Raw genomic sequence first — 24913 nt, forward strand, 5'->3', positions numbered from 1 at the left:
GGATTATCCTTCGACCAAAAAAAGTCCTATGGGGACCTTCCCCATAGGCTAATATTGAGTTCGGTAGGTTTTAGATGGCGAACTAGGGGGTCGAAGTTTTTTCTTAAAGAGACAGTACTTCGACTATCGTATAGTCGAATAGTCGAACGATTTTTAGTTTCAATCCGAAGTCGTAGTCGAAGTCGAAGGTCGAAGTAGCCCATTCGATGGTCGAAGTAGCCCAAAAAACACTTCAAAATTCAAAGTTTTTTTACTTCAAATCCTTCACTCAAAGTTAGTGAATCGGCCCCCTATTTGCTGAGCTGCTCTATCTAGATGTACAGTGTTTCACCTTAAGTGATCTTTAGCTATATTAATAAACATTAAAACTGAATGATGGGTAAGTGTCAGGTCATTTAAGTAGCAGTTTATATAAGGTGTTTCTTGTTTTCCTTTTGGTAAAAGTAGACACCATGAGATAGGATTCATTTTTTTTTCAAATGTCAAATAAATTTGAGTTTTCTCCTTGGTTGCTAGCATAGTTACAAAAAACCTTGATTCAGAAATACTTGATTGTATTTCGTTTCGGTAAAAACACTCAAACAAAATAAAATTGCATCATGCCATTTTTTTAGATGGTTATTTATCAAGCTAAACGTTAGCATTTTTTTTTTTTACCTTCAATAAACTCACAACTCAAACGGTTTCTTATTTAAGAGAAAACTCTAATGGAAAAGACTAGATTCTATGAGTTCGAGTTGCACAACCCAAAAACTCTAATTAAAACTCAAATCACTTGAATTGATTGAGTTTTCGGGCAAAACCCTCTGAAAATAATCATGCAAGCTATTAACATCTTTAAATGGTTTAAGGGACCTCTGCCATTGACTCATTCATGACCTCAACAGGTTTTAGGTTTTAATGGTGTATTTTTGGATTTAACCTTAATAAATAACCTTCTAACAATCTTACATTTTGTAATACTATGAATAGTAAAAGAGATTGAATTTCGAATATACTCCTGCTAAGAGTTTTATTTGACCAATTAAACAGAAATATTCCATTAGAAGTCAGAAAAACTTGAATGAGAAAATTTTAAAAATAGGAGATGTTTTGAATCACAAAACAAAAAATTCACCAAAACTTCAAATTCTAATTTTAATGAGACCGCTCCTAAGTTTATGAACTCTTACCTGTTGAAACATCTGAAAGTATTATTTTAATCTGACTGAACTATATGATCCCTCTGACCTTATCAGACATTTTTGATAGTATCTAAATAGGCAAAATAATTCCAACTCAACAGAACAAATATTGATAATAGAATATCCTTTGATAATGAGTGAGTGCAGAGGATATTTCCTCTTTGTTGTATGTATTTTATGGGCGTACCCTTATTAAAACCACCCCGCCACAACTTTCCCTCTTGTCATAGTTTATTCAATAAAGTGGTCAGCTCCATGATGTAGCTCCCATCACACCAAAGTTCATTCACATTATACCTGTAGTATCCAATAAAAAGGAACCCATTTGGGAGTTTTAACCTTGGAAAGCAGGTTGCTGGTATAACTTTGTTCCTGTGTGTGTATAATGAATTAGAATCATTCTTTATGAATCAGATGAAAGTGAGTGTAGGACTGACCAGACCAACGATGACTTTGACGTAGTTGGCTAGCTTGACTATATTGCAATATATGGACTATCCCTATTTTGTTTTTTAAGGGGAGGGCTTTTTAGTGGCTTAATCTAGTGGTATTGGTGAGTGCAGAGAATTCTAATTTCTGTCTGTATAAAAAAACCTCATGTTTGACTAACACAGCATACTTATTACGTCCAACTCTCAACAAAGTAGCCATTAATTACACTTCCAGTACTCACAATAACTTCCGCTGTGCTCCTCTGACCCTTTCCATAATCATCTGTTGCAATCACGTTAAACTTGAAATACGATCGTCTCATGTTTTTAAACAGCATCGCAGTTTTAATTATACCAGAGTGTATTTCGATGACAAAACCTTCTTTCCTATCTTTGATTGGTGGTATTGCCAGCTTGTAATTGTTGGCACTGTAGTTGCCGGTATCTCTATCAGTGGTCTGAAAAAATATAAATATAGGAAATTGCAATAGTATTCACACATATCATGTATAATCATACATTTCTCGATGTGCTCCCCCCCCAGGAACTATTCTCTGATCACATGGGAGCCACAGATGCAGCACGTTCTTATATCAGTGAAAGTGATTAATTTTTCTCCTTTTCTACAAAAAGATCTTTAAGAAAAAACAGTATATTAACTTCAATACACATAACATTATCTATATTATGTGCAAAATGTAGTAAGCAATACATGGCAAACAAGTAGAGCCCTCAAAGATAGGGAACATTTTTTGAATGTTGTGATGCCAATTGAAATTACTTTTCAATACAAGGCATAGTCAGGGGGTCTGGTAAACTTATTCATCGTGAGACCAGATGAATATTCGTACTAGCTACTAGATTTTCCCAGAGGGAATGTGATGTCTCCTATAATTTTTGATGAAAGATAACTTTTTCTTATCGATTATATTTGACATTGTCAATAAAGTCATTATGTTTTGAGTCAGCTTCACTTCTAGCACAGACATGGGGGACACACGGAGGTCTATTTATTGGAAGTTGAATTTTAGTGGTTTTAGAAGGTTTGAAACCATGACTAAACTCATTTGCTCTATAACGACAAATAACTACAGATCTGAATAAAAAAGTAAGAATGGAAAATAATGTTGAACGATCATACAAAACAGATGAATACCTCTTAAAGCTCTGAAAATTAGATCTATGAAGGTTTTCATTCATCCAGAGCATGGTATATTTAGTAGAAGTATATACAGAGCAACTGGACTTCCTGAGTAATCATTGAAGACAAAATAAATTTTTACATGGTGTTTTGTATTAGCGATTTTCATGGTTTTTACACTTAATAAATCTCAAATTTTTAGAGCTTAGTAAAAAAAGAAAACCACAAATCTTTAGAAAGTTTTGGAAAAAAATAAAAATTTGATTTCAGGTTAGTATATGGGCCCCTTGGTGTGCCCTCTGTGGGAGTGCCTCTAGTGAGTTTTTAACCTTTATACATTTTGTTATGTGATTTTGTACACTTGTGGAATTGTACATACAGTATAATAAATGTGATATGTGAATTCTTATTTAAATATCTTGCAATAGAAATTTTAATTTAGCCAGTGATTAAGTATTCATTAACACAAAACTCGTAGGGCTGCCTCTGTTTGTCAGTACTAAATAAATCCACAATTATTTTACTTCGGTACCTGTGATGGACTGCTCATTGAGTGCCTGCTCTAACGTACACAAGTGTTTTCAGAAAGTTCACGTAAGGAAGCTCCTGGTAGGAATATTGCTGTACACACGAAGATAATGCACATTTCACAACTAATTAGTATTCTTACCAGTGAAGTAAAAAGCTCAACTGCAACTGATTAAATAAAAAATAGCCATTCCCTTCTTGCATTTGCAGTAAGTTAATTTTCCCACTGGCAGGAACTCATGTTGCTAAAAAAACAAAAAAAGCCCAGTTCTGCAACTAAAGGTGGCCGTACACTGAGAGATCCGCTCGTTTGGCGATGTTGTCAAACGAGCGGATCTCCCTCCGATATGCCCACCTTGAGATGGGCAATATCGGGCTGATCCGATAGTGGGCCCTAGGGCCCCATGATCGGATCCTAACGCATGGGAAATGGGCGGTCGGATTGCGGGACCGCATCAACGAATAGATGCGGCCGCGATCCCACGGGATTTTTCGTCCCATCCGATCGAGATCTGGCCGACTTTCGGCCAGATCTCGATCGGTGAAGCCCGTCGGGGGGCCCCATACATGGGCCAATAAGCTGCTGACACGGTCTGTCTTTTATCGGCCCATGTATGGCAACCTTAACAATCATCTGTTTAACAATACAGTGGTTTGTTATGTCTGAAACCTATTCTATTAGGTTAATCATGGCTGTCCATTTGGATGAGAACAGGCTAGATAAGAACTTCCATGAGATTTTTGTAGGTGTAAGTGAAGAACCTTTCACATGCAGACTGGGGAAAACAACCTGCAGGAATTGTTTTTGATTTGAACAGTTCAGAAGCAGTGATTAAAATGCTCCAATTATCATACAATATGCCCATATAAGATATTTGCAAATATTTTTGTAAGAAATCAACTGTATGATCAACTGTAAAATTTAGACAAAAAAACATCAATTGCTCTACTGAATTGTCAATAAATACTTTTATAACAAATTATTTTATATGAACTTTTTTTTAAATAATAAGTTCTGCTGATGCCTCCTATTCCTATGTGCTTGACATGAGATGGGAGTATCATTTACCTCATGTTTCTCCTGATTCCACTGAAATTTGCTTGCTTAACCAAATTACATTTTATCTTGTCTTGTACCTCATAGTAAATGAGACAATTTCTTAATAAAGCAAACCAAAAAACCTGGCCCTGTTAGTAGAGAGTGGTTGCATCAATAAGAGATGGCCAGCAGCCATCAATATTTTACTGTAAAGGGTTCCGTCTTTGTGGGAGAAAAGGAGCATTGACAGTGCTAGGAAGGGACTAGCAGGAAGAGAATAGACTAAGAACATGGGATAGAATAGGTGGAGAAAGGTGGGAGAATTTGTGTAAGCAGGACACTGTGGTGAGGAATAACATCTGCCATGGGGATGGGGTCAGTGAATAAATTATTCAAATGACATTCTTTAGTCACAGTTGACATTGGAATCTTTGCTAGGGGAGGTGCTAGGCCCCGGTGTTTTTGGAATAGATGTGCTAGTGGTGGATGCTCCTTGGACAGGGCTGCCAGGAGTGTGAAGTTCATGGTTAGATGCTACCCATTGCCTACTAATCTATTTTGTAGCCAGTGGCCAGCATAGCCGCCATTTACACATTCATTTTGAGTTGGCCAGCATTCCATGAGTAAAACATGTTCTTGTTATTGTATAACCTGGACTTAATTATATCTTAATGGTTGTTATATATGTATAACTGTATACTTGTATGTTTAAAAAAACTGTGGATTTATATCGCAACCTCAATGTCCTTACTGTGTCTTCAAGGTTGAAGTGCAGGAGGTGGTGGGGTCAGTTTATGGGAATCAAGGCTTGGAAGCTGTCCTTCTTGTTGCTGCACATTTATGTTATTTACTAGATATCTGATGTGGCCATTGTCACCATAAAACCTTACAGAATCCATTAACAAAAGTCCATTTCTATAGGATCTTTAGCTCACACAATAACTTTTATAGTTAATGGTTGGAACAACTTTACAGGGCTTTTACCAAGTAAAAATTGCTCTAAACACGAAAGGAGAATGAAAAAAGTAAGTACAAAGAAAACAGCTATTAAAAAACTACTTCAGTATGTCAGGGTATACTTATATATGTTTCTTCTACAAAACCCATCTGATAACAGACTGATAATATCTGATAACAAATGTATGTTTTCAGTGGATATGGCAATGATTTCCAAGCTGGCTTTGTAAGAAAACAGTGCTTAATGTTCTGCAGATGTTTTATGTAAGATGTTAGGTATGTCATCTCTCAGACTCATGTTATTAGTGTGCTTATCAGAACAAAAAAAACATAATTTGTGATAGCAGGTAAAAATAGCATTTCTGTACAACAGCAGATGGAAGACAAGTATATGACAGTATAGGCTTTGAATACAGAAAAACAACATGGAATATTTTTCTAAAGCACTAAATGTTATGTTAGCAATTATCTCTGTATATTTGTATCTTTGTCTGTCCCCAAAAGCCTTGTAAAGTAAAAGAAAATATCTGTGCCTTTGTTATCTGTATAAAAATTGAAAACAATACACTTGTATTTGTGTGTAAAGACTTTCCATTAAATAGATTTATTCAAATGGTGCACAGAAGGGCAGCGTAGTGTCTTCCTGCATAAAGTATGTCGTAGAAATAAAATAGAATTGACCAACAATGTTCTCATCTTGCTTACAAGGTTAATAAATGAAAGAAGAACTCTGTCCAATGAAGTTCTTTTCTAATCTTCAAATGCATAAATACACAATGCTTTGAAGTAAAATAATGTATTGGATTTCTAAAGGACCAGTGCTACAATATCATTTCAGTAACTTGACAATGTTTTGGATTAATATGGTGTAAACAATACAGACATTGATCCACAAAGAAGCAGAAAAATGCATGTGCCATTTGAACTAAGACGTTAAGCATTAACATAAAGGGTTATTTATTATGTAGTTGCTATGGGTATAGATGTCTATGGATGTGTCACAGGCCAATTCTGCTGATAAGATTAAGTAATCATTAAATTACATAGTCATTGAAGGCCTCCATGGGTATAAACCCATGGAAAGATTGTGGTTATGTTGTGAAAGGAATTTAACCATGGCTAAATTGGCTAATGCATCACTGGGAAGGTTAAGTAATAGATTGTTTCCTTTTCTATGTTACTTTACTATTATTTTGTAAGGACATAATGTTCAGTATAAGGCCAATCTGAAGGAAAAAAAAAAACATTGAAGTTTCAGTAGTGCATTACCAACAATCATGAGAATTGATTTAGTACAAGTAAAAGTTACTCGTATTAACTAAAAGTTGAATTTGTTTTAAAGAGATTTGCACCATTCAGTACATAAATATATAAAACCAGTTAGAGGGTCACAGTGATATCTATGGGATATAATAAGATCCACACATGGACCATATTTCAAGACTAATGGCCACATTTTGCAACATTTTGGGAATCCTAAATAATTTCTAACAGTTCACAAAATAGGTACTTAATTGCCAGGAAACAAGCTGATCAATGTATCAGTTCATCCAAATTTGTGGCTGCTGCACCCTAGCAATTTGAAAATTGCCTGAAAAAAAGAAAAAGTGTTTAAAATTAAATTTAGCACAATGCATTTCTTTATACACCTTCTGAACTCGGAAGAATAATTTTCTATTACGGATTTTTAGTAAAGTAGAAAATAATTTGTGACGGGTTATTTTTATATTTTCATTGGAGTAAACTCCATTAGAGGATAGATCACCTGAGGCCCTCTGTCAATGAAATGGTTGCCTATATCCACATACATAGTAACATAGTAAGTTAGGTTGAAAAAAGACACACGTCCATCAAGTTCAACCTTTACATTTTTTTTTAACCTGCCCAACTGCCAGTTGATCCAGAGAAAGGCACACAACCCCATCTAAAGCTTCTCCAATTTGCCTCAGAGGGGGAAAGAATTCCTTCCTGACTCCAAAATGGCAATCGGACTAGTCCCTGGATCAACTTGTCCATAACCCTGTATTCCCTCACTTGTTAAAAAGCCATCCAAGTACTTCTTATACCTATCTAATGTATCAGCCTGTACCACTGATTCAGGGAGAGAATTCCACATCTTCACAGCTCTCACTGTAACAAACCCCTTCCAAATATTTAGGCGGAACTTTTTTTCTTCTAAACGGAATGGGTGACCTTGTGTCAGCTGGAAAGACCAACTGGTAAATAAAGCATTAGAGAAATTATTATATGAGCCCCTATATTTATACATAGTTATCATATCACTCTGTAAGCGCCTCTTCTCCAGTGTGAACATCCCCAATTTGGCCAGTCTTTCCTCATAGCTATTTCTCTGCCCCTTTTAATACATCTCAAGACCTTATTTGCCCTTGATGCTGCCGACTGGCATTGCTTTCTACAGCCAAGTTTATTATCTACAAGGACTCCAAGGTCCTTTACCATAATGGATTTGCCTAGTGCAGTCCCATTAAGGGTATAATTGGATATTTTTACATCCCAGGTGCATGACTTTACATTTATCAAGATTGAATCTCATTTGCCGCTTAGCTGCCCAGATTGCCCAGTTTGTCAAAATCCTGTTGCAAGGATCCATCCTGGATGGAATTAATTGGATTTTTTTGTGTCATCTGCAAACACTGATAAATTACTTACAATGCCCTGCCCTAAGTCATTAATGAACAAGTTAAATAAAAGTGGACCCAATATCGAGCCCTGAAGGACCCCACTAAGAACCTTACTCCAAGTAGAGAATGTACCAACAACCACCCTCTGTACCCGATCCTGTAGCCAGTTTCCTATCCATGTGCAAACGAATTCATTAAGCCCAACAGACTTTAGTTTAGAAAGCAGTCGTTTGTGGGGCACGGTATCAAATGCTTTGGCAAAATCTACTACATATCAATGCATATTTTGTTTCTCTTGTTTACAAAACAAGAAGTTTTAAGAACAGAATATCTTTCTACACATGGAAAAAAAATGGACTCAGCGTTTTCAATCATTTAAATAGTAGATAAAATAAATGTCTTGTACCCACTTTGACAACAATTCCATTTTCATTAGAGAGACAAAGCATCAAGTCCGTGCATTAATTAGAATTTACATATATTACTCCTAATATAAAACACATGCAGAACAGCTCAAGAACAAAGATAAATGTCATTGCTTGTTTAACATTTCACATTGAAGCAGAGAATACATTTAATATAGGTAATGGCCTTTACATGCATTTGGATAAGACAAATTACTTTTTTTAAACCATTCTGAAGTTAAAAAATCATAAATAACATTTTAGTAATAGGTGGAGTGCAATTTTTAAATTACATTTTAGAGTAACCTCAAATAGCTTTTTCGGGTATGACATTTTATTGGTACAAGAGAATACATGCCTTTATTGCATTATGATTTTGTTGCTCGCTAAGAGCAGTATAAGTTCATTATTTCCCTGTCCATGCAACATGCCTGTGGTGAATACAAATCATTTCAGCTCAAGTTATATATTTGTGAATGGCCACGGTTATATAAAGTCAATTTTGTACTGATTTTATTTTAAAAAATATTTTGTTTTTTTGTTGAATGTGTTGGAATTAAAGTAAGGAGTTATAAGAAAATACAGTTTTACAGAAATACAGAAAAAAATAATTTTAGAGATTTGTGGAGAAAATAGGAATTCCATTGTGTTTCTTGCCTCACCATTTAGAATTGAAAGCCTTATATTTATAAAGCAAATAATATCAAAATGATTACTATTCCCAATTCACAGTGATGAATATTAAAGTGAATGCCATATTGGAAGCATCAGTCATGTCATTATTCATTGTCATTATACATCTGCAAGAAGATGGCACATACAGTACAGGTATGGGACCATCTAATCCAGAATACTTGGGACCTGGGGTTTTCTGAATAATGGATCTTTCCATAATTTGGATCTTCATACCTTAACTCTGCTAGAAAATCATGTATTAAATAGTAAATAGACTGGGTTTGCTTCAAATAAGGATTAATTATATCTTAGTTTGGATCAAGTGTAATGTATTATTTAATCATTACAAAGAAAAAGAAAATCAATTTTAAAAAATTTGATTATTTGAATAAAATTAGTATATGTAATTTGGAGCTTTCTGGATAACGTATCTTATAACTGTATATATAATTCTTTAAATTACATCATATTATCATTATTTGTAATTATTACTGTACATGATAACTCTCACACTGCTACTCTGATAAGATATGTTAATAAAAGAATCAACCAAGTACACGAATATAGATCTAATCATGAAAATTCAAGAGCATATCAGTTTAACTAAAAAATACACTCCAAATTAAACATTTCCCAACCGTCCTTGAGTCATGGAAAAAAATCTAATTTCATAATTTGTAACTGGGTATTAAAGTCCATATTTTTGAACCATAAATGTAGCCACATTTCCTTTGTCACACTTCAAAGGTTTCCATGAAAGTAGGTTTCATTTTTTTATAAAGCATCACATGTTTTTCATCATTATAAATTGAACAAATTGCTATTGAGACTAGTGATTGGCGAATTTATTCGGTAGGTATGGATCTACAGCGAATTTCCAGATTTCGCAGACTGCAAATGTTTTTGCAAAATTCACAGTGGAATAATTTGCCGCAACAAAAAAGTTTTCGTTCATCAAAATTGTCGCACATCAAAATTATTTAGACACCCATTAACTTTAATGCATTTGTACAAAAGAGTTGCACGTGTAAAAATTGTCGCACATCAAAATTATTCGTATTAATATTTAACATATTTTATGTTATAAAAACAGTTCTGAGAAATAAAAGTGAAACGAAGGTTGATCTCCATTTATCAAATAATTTCAATATAACAGAAAAAAGGTTATATAATGTTCCTTATTATCATTCCTTTTACTAAATACCATTTTAATGTTATTTTGGGCAAGTCAGTATATTATTTGGTTTTTGTTTTAAGTATAAATTAACAGCTACCCATGCATTCTCTCACTCTAAGCAACTTTCCTTTTTTCAACAGAATTTAAAATGACTTTGGTAACATTTTTCCAAATATAAATTGCTATTCTAGAAACCACCTTTGTTGAATCAAATAGCCAATTTATAGTCTTGCAATGTTGACATTTTAGGAACCACATCTCTGAAGACTGGAAAGTAAATAAAAAGCTAAGTAATCATGATTTCTAGTCATGTGTTTAAATGATATTTGTATTTTTCAAAAAACTGATCTTCAGGCAACTGCCGTTTACTTAATATAGAGTCATTTTGGTAACCTTCTACACATGATTTTTTCTCACGCAAACATTAATCTTAATACATATTATAAAAACAAGTTTTCAAGATAAACTCATTTCTGCACTGTCTTTACTTGAAACATATTATAAATTAATGTAAAAATAGAGTGCTTATAGAATGTGAGGGGGGTGAAATTATTTGTTATATCTAGTTATAGACATGCCTTGTGGGAGGTAGAAAATCACAATTGGTCAGGAATGTTAGGTGATATTTTGAGTTATGAGTGCAGCTATTTTAAATTTTTTATTGTGCATCTCTCATTGTAAGGGATGGATGGTGCCCAGGGATCTGAGGGTATCTAGTAGAACAACCAGAGACTTCAATGAGAAGAGCAGAATGTTTTCTAGTCCAGGCATATTCATTAGAAAAGAGGCTAATGTGTCCAGGATAATCTTTCGAGGGCATTGTATGCTGGGTCAGATAGTAAGTGAATATTGTTAACTATGTTTCCTATTTTATAAAGAACAACTATGGGTCAGTTATAGATTCAAGTACCAGCGAGTTACACATCCTCTCCTATGTGGCCTAGCCCAAAATGGTTTAACACAATCAGGATGGGACCAGGAAACAAAGTAAAGATTCTTTAAAATATTTTGGTAGTATTTATGGCAACATTCAAATAATCTGTTTCTGTAAGAAATGAAGAGGCAATCTTGGTGACTAGTTATGGGCGAATTTATTCGCCAGGCGTGAATTTGCAGCAAATTCCCGTGATTCACTGCCGGTGGATAAATTTGTGAAACCGCAGCGAAAGTTCACCAGCGGTTTTGCGGATGCCGGCATAAAAAAAAGGACGCTGCCGTCAAAAACAAGACGCCGGCACCGTTTTGCAAATTTTTCACCATTTCGCGAATTTTGCAGGAAATTCGCAATTTTTTTTTCGGCGAAACGCCATAAATTCGCCCGTCACTAACGGTGAGATAAATGTAGGCTCTTTTTCTATTGGGCAGGAAATCTTCTTCTTGGAGGGTTGCCTTTACATATATAATGTAGAGACAATCATCTAGCTAACTAGAAACTTTGCATTTATTGTGTTCATTGGAATTTGTGATTTTGCAAACATCTCACGTTTGCCAATTTCCACCATGAGCAGCTTTACAATCTCTGAGTAAGAGAGATCATCAAAATATATTTTATAAACCTCCACAGGTAACTTCTCAGAATCAATGCTACAAAAGAACCACATATAAAATATAATTCAAAGCTCACACTTACCAGATCTCAGCTTCCATAAAAGTATGAAAGGGTAAGCAAACAAATAGCTAAACATCATCTACAATTCTGCTTGGCATAAAAGTGCTCTCACTCAGTTATTTGTACTAAAAATGTCTACCCCAATGGAAATGCTTATTATGAATTTCCTTAGTGTTTTTTTAACATTTGGGTGCATTTGCATACTGTTTTGAATTTGAATCATTTTGTCATTTGGTGTAATTACCATGTGGTCTGTATTTGAACAGTGATTTGTTGGCCATGTAAAAAAGCCAATTCATTCCTCTCATGCAACAAAAAAAGACCACTTTGCAGTTTTTCCTATAGAAAGCAAGTAACCCAATTTTCCTCTAAATATTAATAAGATCTTTTCAATACCATAAAATACTTCTTTGTTATGAAGGTTTCATAGGAATGTGTTATTTCCTACTTGACATTCTAGGCTGAAATTATTTTATCTCCAGCTGCAAAGAAAAATGTTTGATCTATTATTTATAAAGAACTAATGTGTTCCTAACCTAGAATGAACATACAGTAACATGGCAACCCTAAATTAAAAATTAAATAAATAATATATATATATATATATATATATATATATATATATATATATATATATATGTGAATGAATACATTTTTATTTAATTACACATATCTGTGTTCCAACGACCTTTTTCAAGGATAACTTCCCATGTGCAAAACAAACTTTGAATAGTGTTAATAATACAAAAGGCGCCAAAGTGACATCATAGTGCTTGTGGTTAATGGCCAATCAAATTAATTTGCATATGACTTTGGCACCTTTTGTATTGTTAACACTATTTAAAGTTTGTCCTAATTGAAATATATGTCTATGGATTGACCTTCCCCCCCCGAGAATCACTACAACAAAGTGCGGACACGTAACAAAATTTGGAATATTTCTATATATATATATATATAAAGGTCTTAGGAGCAGACCAAAACGTTGTGATAAGCACTGATGTACATTCATTTCCAAATTGTTTGATTATATAAATGTGTAAATTGGTTCACTATTGTCTTTTTGAAATTTAGCACATTTAGGGGCACATTTACTTAGCTCGAGTGAAGGAATAGAAGAAAAAAAACTTCGAACTTCGAATGTTTTTTTTGGCTACTTCAACCTTCGACTACGACTTTGACTTCAAATCGAACGATTCGAACTAAAAATTGTTTGGATATTCGACCATTCGATAGTCAAGGTACTGTCTCTTTAAAAGAAACTTCGACCCCCTACTTCGAATTGAAGTCGAAGTAAATTCGAAGTCATAGTACCCTATTCCATAGTCGAAATATCCACAAAATTACTTCAAATTTCGATTTTTTTTACTTAGAAAATTCCCTCAAATTCATTTCGACCCTTAGTAAATCTGCCCCTAAGAGTTAATTTCATTAACCCTCTATTTTGCAACTTTCTAAAAAAAAGGTATCCAGTCTGTTCTTGAATCATAATGTAGCTACCAGTACAACCACTTCACAGCTCTTTTCACATCTTAAGATGTAAAGCTTCCATGCTACTGCTTGTGGAAGTAGGACAATCTTCCACCTATTTGTACCTTGTATATGTGATCCTTAATTTAAGGACAATATAAAATGAGATACAATTATAGATAGATAACAGATAGATACATGATAGATCCTGTCCTGAAATTTCAGGACAATATCTACTGTCCGTATAGACAGTAGAAATTGTTTCCCCAAATTTAATTAAATTAGTATTTCCAAATTCTCTTTTTAACTCACTGAACATTTAAAATGCAACTAAATCATAGTGACACAAAGAGAATGGAATGTGGGGATCACACTTTCTTGCCGATGTAAAAAATACTGTTTTTAAACAAAATCAGGACTCAACATCTGCAAAAACAAACATTGTATCAGTCAGGCACCAAGAAAACATTATACAAATGAAATCATTTTTAGTGGTGTTTTATACATTGTACACAACTCATCATGCTGCACAGTGACACCGTTCACTTCAATTGAAAAATTGTGTTTTCTATGATAAGGTAGATTTGTTTTAAAGCCTGTTCCATCTGTATATATTTCTAATATCTGAGAAACAAGCAGACATCTATTGCTTGTATTTCAAACTAGTGTACTTTGACACTATTCAGTGTTGTAGGTCATGCCTCTATCATGCAGGGAATATTACTAGATAACACCAGGCTTTTTAAACACAAAACAGACTTTATGATTCTGATCTTGTCAACAGATAATTAAATCCTATAAAATGTGGAATGAGACAAAATAGTAAATTCTAATGGCATTACATGCAAAGATTGGCATACAGAAGCGTATATTTTTGTATAGACAATTAACATATTTATGGTGTTGTTGTTTTATAAACATCAGCTGTGAGCATTTAAGATGTTACCTTGTTAAACTCCCAAAATGGGTTTGGGTGAAATTAATGTTAACTTCATTTTGATTTGATTTGAGGATAATATTCTGTTAACTTGCAAGAATAATTGCTCAAAACCAGATTCCATGCTAATAGAACATTACAATAAGAAAAGCCTAAAATAGAGCTGGTAGATATGCTGGACCAGATGAAACAAATGCAGACCCCTGTTGTTACTGACAATAATAAAATTGTGGAAATATGTTATTCTCGGAGAGGCCACATTTCAGTGAGTCAGTTTTCAATAACTTGCTCTCTATCCATATGAAGTTGCCAAACAAGGGGAAGAAAAATAAAGATACCTCTCATAGATAGTAGGTTATGAACTTATTTCAGTCTTAGTGGAAGGCAGTAGGGGCGGAAGGGGTTGTTTTTTAAGAACTTATAATAACAGGAATGCACAACATTTCAGATTTCCATTCATCATTTTTTTCTGAAAGTTTAATGTAGTTCAAGCCCCTCACAGGCATTATAGCCGTGCAATTTGGTAGCAAATGTGTGATTTTATCATAAATAACTGATACTGAGAATGAATACATCCTTGTTGTCAAGAACCAATGAAATTGCAACATTAAACAAAGGCAGTGCAGCTGCAGTGAACAGGTGCTGGGATCACTTCCAATGAGCTAGTTAAGTTTATTAAATGGATAATAAATTGGACTGGATCACAGATTAGTGGAAAATTCCATTATAGTGGACACCATTGAGATCATTGATACTAATATTCTACCTGCTATCACTTATTTGATTGGTTGCTTCTTCAGCACTGCTTTGCTAAAGTTCTTTCAATTGTACTAGAAAAATAATCACATTGAATACTTTAAACAAAAAAGGTATTTGCTATCATAGTTCCTATTGCATTTTCTATTGTACAGAACTGTGGAATATATTGGCACTTTATAAATACTTATGATAAATACTTATACTGATAATAATTTAATCCCACAATCAGAATTTCTCTTGGGAATAGCTGAAATATTCTGTTAATATTGTCCAACTGAGACATTTACGGTTATGACACATGGGAACATAAACATAAAAACCCAAGGCAGTAAACCTCAGGTTTATTTTGCTATCTAATTTATTAAGCTCAATTTTTTTCAGAAAACATGAGAAAATTCAGGAAAGGTTTACAAGCAGAACCAGTGCTTTTAAGGTGTTTTTTTCCCGTAGGCCTTGTTAATGGCACATAAGTTATCAGACTGAGAAAAGCTAATTAAAAGGAAATCAAATGTAAATAAATTAAATGTACAAGTGAATTGAATTACAAATGGTTCAAATCACACAATTAAGGCAGCAAGTTCTTTGTCTACCAAGCAATCTTTTTAATCCTTTAGAAATACAATTATATGCAGTTAATTATTTTTTTTTTTTAAATTAATCTTATCCTTTAGTCTGAATTCAATTTAAGAAAAGAAAAGTAAATACTCCATATGCAGAATATGTAACACTGTTGTCCTTCCAACTGTTATTTGTACAACAGATCCCAGTGGTCCATCCATATCTTATAGTCCACGGGTGAGGATATTAAAATTTGTAGCTAAAACACATCAATACTGCTGCATGTTAAACTTATTGTACAATATAAAAAACTTTAAAGCCATATTATTATTGTGACTACTCAACACCACTTTTCCTTTTCATATTGATTTAAATTTTACCTTAACTTTAAGCACTGAAGCAAACATTCTAGCATCTTCCGAAACTCCACCCAGGTAGACTTTTTTGGAAAACACTGGTGCATGGTCATTTTCATCTTGTACTTCAATGTAAACCGTAGCCGTGTTACCTAGAATAAAATAGAATCACTATTTATAAATATAATGTTCATTACAAATCAAGTGGAAGTCTTAAAATGTAAGGCTTTGTTAGGAAACAAATGGTGGTGAACAAATTACTTTGACTAAATATACTGTAAATCTTGTTTCACTTGTGTAGCATTTGGCAGTGATGAATGCTTTCCATTGGCTAAGATGTTATACGACAAATCTATTCAAATCTATTCATACAGTGGTTTGCATGAGAACTGGATTAAGCAATATCTTTTATCCTTTTGGTTTAAGAGATTTGAATTTAATAACTTAGTTGAATCACTTCACATCTGTGAAGTCAAATGCATGAAAAAGTTTAAATTACATTATAAGCATGTTATGTTCTCAGCTAAATCTAAAAGACGTACAGTAAAAAATGTGCAAACTCTTTTTAAAGAAAAATATTCAAGTCATTGTAAGATATTTAATTAAGATAACATTTTTGTCACCTAATGCCGACTCAAGCAACCCCATTTTCTTTTCTGAAGAAACAGCAGAAACAAAAGTATACTGTATAGCATAATTATTAATGATGGGTGAATTTATTTGGCAGGCACAGATTTCTCAGCGTTTCGCTGCCAGCGAATAAATTTGGGAATTTGCCGTGAAAATATTTTGATGCCATTTTTGATGGCGGCGACAGTTCCAATGCCGGCAACAATTAAATGGATGCCCATTGACATTAATGTGTGTCAATTGTCGCCAGTAGCAAAATTTGCGTTTTGCTAATTTTTCGCCCATTTCGCGAATTTCACCAAATTCGCCCATTACTAATAATTATCTATTTTATCTTGAGATATACATACATTATATGTGAGAATACATTAACTCCCTTTTGCCTATAAACCAGTAATATTACTCCAAGAATACATTTGGTCTAGTTATATGTAAACATTCACAACATCAACCAAAGTAATGTAGTTATAGTTAATACTGTTTTGTCTTGATTATGAAACTTCCATATCTCCCATATCTAACACAAAAAGAGCTAATCTAAAAACACACACATACACAAAAAACACACTGTCGCTGGGAAGTATACCCATGAACATTGGTCATCCAGAGACCAGGAAATCAATCAAAGAGTGATTGAGTTAAATGGCACATCTAGAGAGCTTAGCCCAAACCCAGAAAGTTCTCAGGTATGCTTAAACCAATTAAATACTCTGAATGTTAAATCCAATAAACTATATACAGTACACTGTATATACACATCACAGCCTAATACACAACCTAAGGATACCAGTTTTGGTTACCTGAAGGAAAAATGTAGAAGTTTCCTGTAAAATACAAAACAAGTGAGAAAAGTACGCCATTGATAATACTTAGTTTTGAGTTATCTTGATTTAATGTTAAAATAAGATGGACACCATAAATAATTAATAACCCTAATGTGCGTAATACATTTGGAAACAAAATGTCATTTCAAAATATAATACTTTTAGAAAAAAGTAAATTTCAAGGTATGGGTGGTAGCAGCTAAATAACTTTAAATGATTGGAACAGACTAACAGTATGATCTAAAAAATCACAGATTCATTAGGGAATGAGACACATATAGGTACCTATTTATCAACAGTCTCATTTTCATGGTTTTAGGGGTTTTTGAAACTACATCTACTCTTACAAAGTCTAAGGGGCCCATTTATTGAACTTCAAATTTATCTGCTTGAGGTGTTAAAGGGGAAAACTCAAATTTTTCAAAATTTGAATTTTTAGAGATTTATTATACCCCAAAGCTGCTTAAAATCTTAAATTAAAAATGTAATCTCTAACCTGAGATCTTGTAAAAGTCAATGGCAGAATTTGTTTCTTGGCATTGCGATCTGTGCTGGATAATCCAATATAGTCAGTGTTTTTGTTTGATAATCTATAAAAGTCAAGTTTCCAAGGAACTATTCAATAAATTTGAGTTTTCAGAGAGTCCATCATGCAATAAGAATTGATGCTTAAGTTTGTTGCAACATTTTTTCACTACGAAAAAACTAATTTTGAGAAAAATTATTAATAAATGAGTTCAATTCATGGAAGGGAGTTTGGTGGACTTTGTTTTTATAAAACATGAGATTAATTAGAGTTTTAGTATATAACTCCCTTAACCTATGAATGTCATGAGATTTATTAAGAACGATAAATTACAAATGTATGAAAGGAAAATTACACTGAGATGTGCTCTAAAAAATGCAAATTACTTGAAAACCTCTAAAATTTGAGTTTTTAGTACTATTGCTAGTGAAAATAAATATGAAAACCTCTAAAAGTCTGAACTGATTTAGAGCAGTCCTGAAAGATCAGCACATTTATCATTGACTTCTATAGGACCTCAACAACTTTTACCTGTTGAAGTTTTGTATTAGTGATTTCTGTGGTTTTTACATTTACAAAAAAAACAACTTGAATTTTTAGAGATTTTTAAAATAATGAGAAAAACTATTTTTTTTAGAGATTTGTGGAAAGAAATCAAAATCCAATTGTTAGTTAATGACCCCCTTTAGTTTACCAAGTGGGAGCATAATGAAATCCCTTGTCACATGGAGGCTAAGACTTTTTGAAAAGCAATGCTGCCTATGCATGTACAAGACCATTCATCACATTTTGTATTTAAATTAGCTAGATTCAAAGAACATTAATAAAAAACAAAATCCTGAAGGATCCACAAGTAAATGCCTCATTAAATTTTTTTATTAGTACCAGGGATATCAAATGTATACTCCTTGTGACCCGAGTATGTGCATACACCTAAGTTAGGGACTTACAGTGCAATATATGGTAGATCTCTAATAAAAGAGCCCCTAGTCCAAATCTAGAATTTTTATGTGCTATAAACTATTATGGAATGCTGTTTACATGCATGATACATACTACTGGATTTTTAATAAATGAAAGCTCAATTTATTGTACTGTCTAAAAGTTATTTTAAAAGTTTATTATTGGGGATTTTGTGTAGAGTTCAGTGATACTCGTGACACTGCACCATGGAGGGCTTAACACATTATTAGTTTTGCAATCTTTTATTAACATTTAAGACACCAAGTTTATTAAAGAATATTGCTCCATGTTGTACTATTATAGAATCAATAATAACTATGTATAGTATTATGTTCCCCCAGTACTCTAAACACAATCAAAATATCAAATAAAGCCCACAAATAGTGATGGGGGAATAAATTTGCCAGGCATGGATTTGCGGCGACTTTTTGCATTTCACTGCCCGCGAATAAATTCACGAAACTGCGGCAAAAAAGTCGCAGTCCGAAAAATCCACTCTGTCAAAAATATGTGTTGTGTGTCAGAATTGTCTCGTGCATAAAATTGTTGCGCGTCAAAATTATTCGGACACTCATTGGCTTTAATGCATTTGGAGGAAAGAGTCGTGCGTATAAAAATTGTCGCTTGTGTCAAAATTGACATGCATCAAAATAATTTTGATGCACATTGACTTCAATGCATTTTGCTCATTTTTCGCCATTTCACAAATTTCCAGATTTGCCCATCACTACCCTCAAATTGTGCCACTTTCTTCCCCATACAGAACAAGGGAAATACTATAATGTGTGGTAATCTTGAACAAAGCAAAGTCTATATTATAAAGTAAAATACAGGTATAGGATCCATTTTCCAGGCTGTGAACATGTATCTTGTTGTAGTAGTTTCCAATGTTGCTTCTACCCAGAGTACCCACCCACCAAAGAGTTTTTTCTATCTGAATACTGACCACCCTAATATCTGGCTTAATCAATGAATGAAAGTTGTTGTTGGTGCAAGGGATTGAACTTACCATGAACCACCTGGCTGAATTGAAGACCTCCACATTAATTATCACCATGGAGGGTATGCTTTAGGTTATATATGGGGCTAGTGTGGTGTTTTTCAAAGTGTTTAGGCATGCAGTGCAAAATGCAGTAACCACCAATGTGGTTATTAAATGCCCTATAAATAGGATGAGTATTTAAAAGAGACCTATAAAGATCCAGCTACATGTAGTTCAGCAAGCCTTTTAAGGATATCCCCATAATAAGTTCTATTTTTTTTTTATCCCAGCGCAATTGTATTAATAATTGCATATAGATTATCCAACCTTTTCCCTGTGTGATGCAGTAGTAAAATACATTATAACTGTATATAATAAATGCTGTTTTAAAGTGACAGTTTAGTAGTTAAGGGGCTGATTCACTAAATTCGAGTGAAGGATTCGAAGTAAAAAAACTTAGAATTTCTAAGGTTTTTTTGGGCTACTTCGACCATCGAATGGGCTACTTCGACCTTCGACTACGACTTCGAATCGAAGGATTCGAAGTAAAAATCGTTCGACTATTCGACCATTCGATAGTCGAAGTACTGTCTCTTTAAAAAAAAACTTCGACCCCCTAGTTCGGCAGATAAAAGCTACCGAAGTCAATGTTAGCCTATGGGGAAGGTCCCCATAGGCTTGCCTAAGTTTTTTTGATCGAAGGATATTCCTTCGATCGTTGGATTAAAATCCTTCGAATCGTTAAATTCGAAGGATTTAATTGTTCGATCGAAGGAATAATCCTTCGATTGTTCGATCGAATTTTCTGCGCTAAATCCTTCGACTTCGATATTCGAAGTCGAAGGATTTAAATTACTAGTCGAATATCGATTGTTAATTAACCCTCGATATTCGACCCATAGTGAATCAGCCCCTAAGTGTTCTTGATATGATGTATTTCACCCTCACTTATTCAATTATACCATATAGCACCTTGAAATATGAGGATTTGTTGGAGGGGGCAGTCTGTTTATTTACTAAATATGGTGGGGTAGACATAACACAACTTTTACGCAAAAAAAAGAGAAATAAATAAAAGAATCATACATAAAAACAATAAACTGACTTTGAGACATTGGTCTATTCGATTCGCACAAAACTACAGTTGTGTGATATTGAAGAAAGCGTTAGTAGATGAAAGAGACATTGAAAAACCATATGAAATATGCCCTGACAATGGTTGTGTGACTATAAAAGCAAAGTAAAATCGACTCACAATGGAAATCCCAATAGCCAATAGAAGTGTCTGCCTGACATCTTTAAAGAGGAAGATACAAACCTGAGAATATTTAATCGCTTGAAGGGTAAAATGAACCTACTGGGGAGGTATACAGACATGAGGGCATAGAGGCAGGTAAAGTATAAAATGAGAATATATTAAGGTATTAAGGTATTTGCTGCAGATTTATAAAGCATGGGATTCATTATTTTTGCTTTATAGTTACTGCCAACTCCAGAAGGCAGTCAGATAACCCAGTGCTGAACAGCACTTATCAAATTAAATATATGATTTAATGAAGTAATGAATTGTTTGGATCAGTTACATCTAGAGGAGAGTGTTTTGATCCAGTTCATTTATTAAAGAACTGGATCCGTTATGGTTATGATTTAGTTACTTTATCAATGAACTGGATCAGAACACTCTCTTCTAGCCCCAACTGACCAAAGCAGAGAATATCTTTGCTGGTCACATCAATCCTTACATATATATTAAACCTGAGTTTAAAGAGACCATGATAGTCTGTCTGTGTGCTGGCTGGGACTAATTCTGCATTCCCCTTTAGGCTCACAGTGTAATCCAACCCCACCCTCACCTTGTTTCATTGTGAAGTGATGGATTCTGGGACTTAAAGGCCCTCCACTTTCCTTAGTGGATGATGCTTATATTGTCTATAAAACCGCAAGTTCCAGAATCCATTAATTCACAATGGAACATTGTGATTGGAAGAGAATGACTGGCATTCACATACAGCTATAAATAGAAAGTAACAAAAAAAAATACCCATCCTACAAGCTCAATGGGAATAGGGAGAAAATTTTGAAAAAACTCTGTGTGATTTTATTTACTGCTGTTTTTCATTTGGTTGTTTTAATGGGGTTCAGTACAGATATATATAAATATGCACCCAAAAAGCTATTTAAAATAGGCAGCATTTTCTATAAAGTAATTTGGTATAAGGCTGAAATAAATATTCCCGGTATCCTCGTCTGTAGTGAACCCAATTAAAACAACCAACTGCAAAACAGCAGTAAATTAAATCACACAACAAAGTCGCTGAAGCAAGGAGCAAGATAAATACTATGGCTGCAGGGTCTGTTGTTTGAAACCAACTGCACAAAAAAAAAATTCAAGTGTAAATCCATCAAATGCCAGAATTCTACCATTTACTGTCACTTTTTATGGCAACATATTCATCAAAATCACAGCATGAAATATAGTCCAGGGTTTTGCGATGTAATGCAACATGCCAAGAAGATTTGCGCATCGTATGATAAACACACTAGTGTTCCGTTCCATGTCCTACAGAGGACGACTGCATAGATATTTTTTACAGATGATGCTCATTTATAACAGTCACACCAAACTACAGTTTGTAAATCCTCTTTAGTACAATAAAATGCTACTCAGGAAGGTTTTTTCATGACGAACACAACTACTCAGATTTTTCTTCTCTCCCTACATCTATACAATATAATTACACAGCAAAACCAAATATTGGGTCTAATTTAGTGAAAAAAATAATTTAAAATATTAAATTGCAAAAGTGCCACTTCACATAGCAATCCATCAGATCTTCAGCTTTAATTTGTAATGAACTGATCAATATAGCTCTAACTTACTGCATTGATCTATGTTGGTACAGGCATGGGACCTATTATCCAGAATGTTTGGGACCTGGAGCTTAACGGATAAAGGATCTTCCTGTCTTCATGCCTTAAATCTAATAGAAAATCATGAAAACGTTAAATAAACCCAATGGGCTGGTTCTAGTTTCAATAAACATTCATTATATCTTAGTTTAGAACAAGTATAAGTTATAATTTTTTAAAATTTGTATTATTTAGATAAAATGGGAGAAGGCCATTCGGTACATTTTTGGATAACGGGTTTCTGTTTAATGGATTCGATACCTGTATATAAGACCCACTATCTTAAAATCTTGACAAATAAGCATCCGTTGAAACTACTCTTCCTCTAGTTCTCTCCTCTCTTTCTAAACTAGTGAAGCATACTGCTACCATTCAGCCTTTTACATCTCAGGGGTCATTTATCATTGTGCAAAGAACAAGAGTGAAAAACCTTTAGGGCCCATGTTTACATAGTTATATAGTTAAATTGGGATGAAAAAAGACAAAGTCCATCAAGTTTAAACCCTTCAAATTAAATCCAGCAACCATACACACACCCCTCCATACCTTCACATAAATTATATATACTGTGCTCCATAAATGAGGTCACTCAGCCTAAACCTAACTTTGAAATTCTCAGAATCACACAACTTTACTGGACCATCACCACTAAACATTGGGCATTTCTCTGATTTAACAATTACAACCTTTGTCTTACTTGCTTTTCCACACTTCAGTCTATGAAGACAAATGTTTAGTGTTTATTCTGCAAAATTCTGTGAAATTGGTTAAGGGAAGTTTTATATAAATTGAATACCCGGAACTGAAGTGTATCTATTTCTGTGACAGTATTGCATCTAACAATACTCTACCATCCTACTAAAAATAATGAACAGGGATAAATAATAACGTGAATTACTTAACATTAAAGGGATTCTGTCCTGGGAAAACAGGTTGTTTACTAAATGCATCAGTTAATAGCTCACTTGAGCATTGAAATCTGTTTTTTAAAGGACATGAAAAGTCTGTTAAACATCAGGATTCAGTAGAAAAGAATTCCTCCAATAAGTTCAGCAGTAGTCATAAATGCCTAGTTTTGAAAGTGTTTGCGAGTCTGTTAGTTAAAAATGCCCACAATTCATTGCTCCTGCAGTCAGACCAATACTGCAATCAGGCACAGTAGGTCTGAGCAAGAAGCGGCACTGAGAGCACAGGAGAATCAGCGACGTATCTGGGTAAGCAGACAGGGAACTTTTCACGCATGTGCAGAGGACTACAATCTGCCATCTTTGTAACATGGAGTTTGGCAAAATGGCCCTGGCAACAGGAAGGAGAAGGATAGATTATGCAAAGGAGAACTGAAAAAGTAAACAATATTTTGACAAACAAACCTATTAATCAGGGACAGGAAGAACTTCCCTGTAACACACTTAATTGTTGGGGGAAAGGCTTTCCTTGTTCTTTGAAGGCGCAAACAGATTTTTTTTATATTAATTTTGAAATTTTACATAGGGCTAGACATGTTGTTAGTTTCCAAGGTACCCCCCGGTCATGTCACTTATGCTTCGATATACTTTCATTCACTCTTTACTGCTTTACTACAAGTTGGAGTGATATCACCCCATCCCTTCCCCCCAGAAGCAAAGCACTAAATAGTAAAAATCCAAGTCTAGCTTGCCCAAGTTGTGACTCTGTGTAGGAGAAACAATAGCTTATCTGAAAGCAGTTCCATTGTGAAGTGCTGGCTCTCTCTGAAAGCACATAACCGTACACAACAACCTGAAATAACTGCCCACACACCAATATTACAACTAAAACAAATACAATCATTGGTTCAAGAATACAATATTAAATGTTAGATTGAATTACTTTCAATGCGCACAGTGTCATATAGTAATAAAAACTATACCATAAAAATCATGACAGAATCCCTTTAAAATGAATTTAATTCCAGGCTGTGTATTAGTTGAGTTCATGTTAAAATGGCAAAGCGCAGAAATAAGTTCAAGTGCAGCAAAGAGCAGAAACAAGATCAAGTACAGCATTTCTGTTTTACGGATTGCTTTTTTGCTTAAGTATGGGCTTCTGTGGCACTGCAAAACTGCTAGAAGTGACAAGGATTTATGGGCATGGAAATTAAAATGACAGACTGAGTTACATGGGACTTAACATCATCATGCCTGTATACCGCATGCTCCACATATACCTTTCTTGTGTGTTTCAACCGCCAGC

General features: G+C 34.1%; 1 protein-coding gene across 1 annotated transcript in view; it reads right to left on the reverse strand.

The window, feature by feature from the left end:
• Positions 1-24913, reverse strand: part of LOC108695740 (protocadherin-15-like) — a 555442-nt gene that overhangs the window by 70569 nt on the left and 459960 nt on the right. The window contains exons 27-28 of the mRNA XM_041570198.1: positions 15892-16019; positions 1858-2073 (exon numbers count right to left, since the gene is read on the reverse strand). Coding sequence (XP_041426132.1) covers positions 1858-2073; positions 15892-16019 — 344 coding nt within the window. The remainder of the gene's footprint in view (positions 1-1857; positions 2074-15891; positions 16020-24913) is intronic.

The sequence above is a fragment of the Xenopus laevis genome, chromosome 7L, assembly GCF_017654675.1.
Source record: "Xenopus laevis strain J_2021 chromosome 7L, Xenopus_laevis_v10.1, whole genome shotgun sequence".
In the NCBI taxonomy this organism is placed as follows: domain Eukaryota; kingdom Metazoa; phylum Chordata; class Amphibia; order Anura; family Pipidae; genus Xenopus; species Xenopus laevis.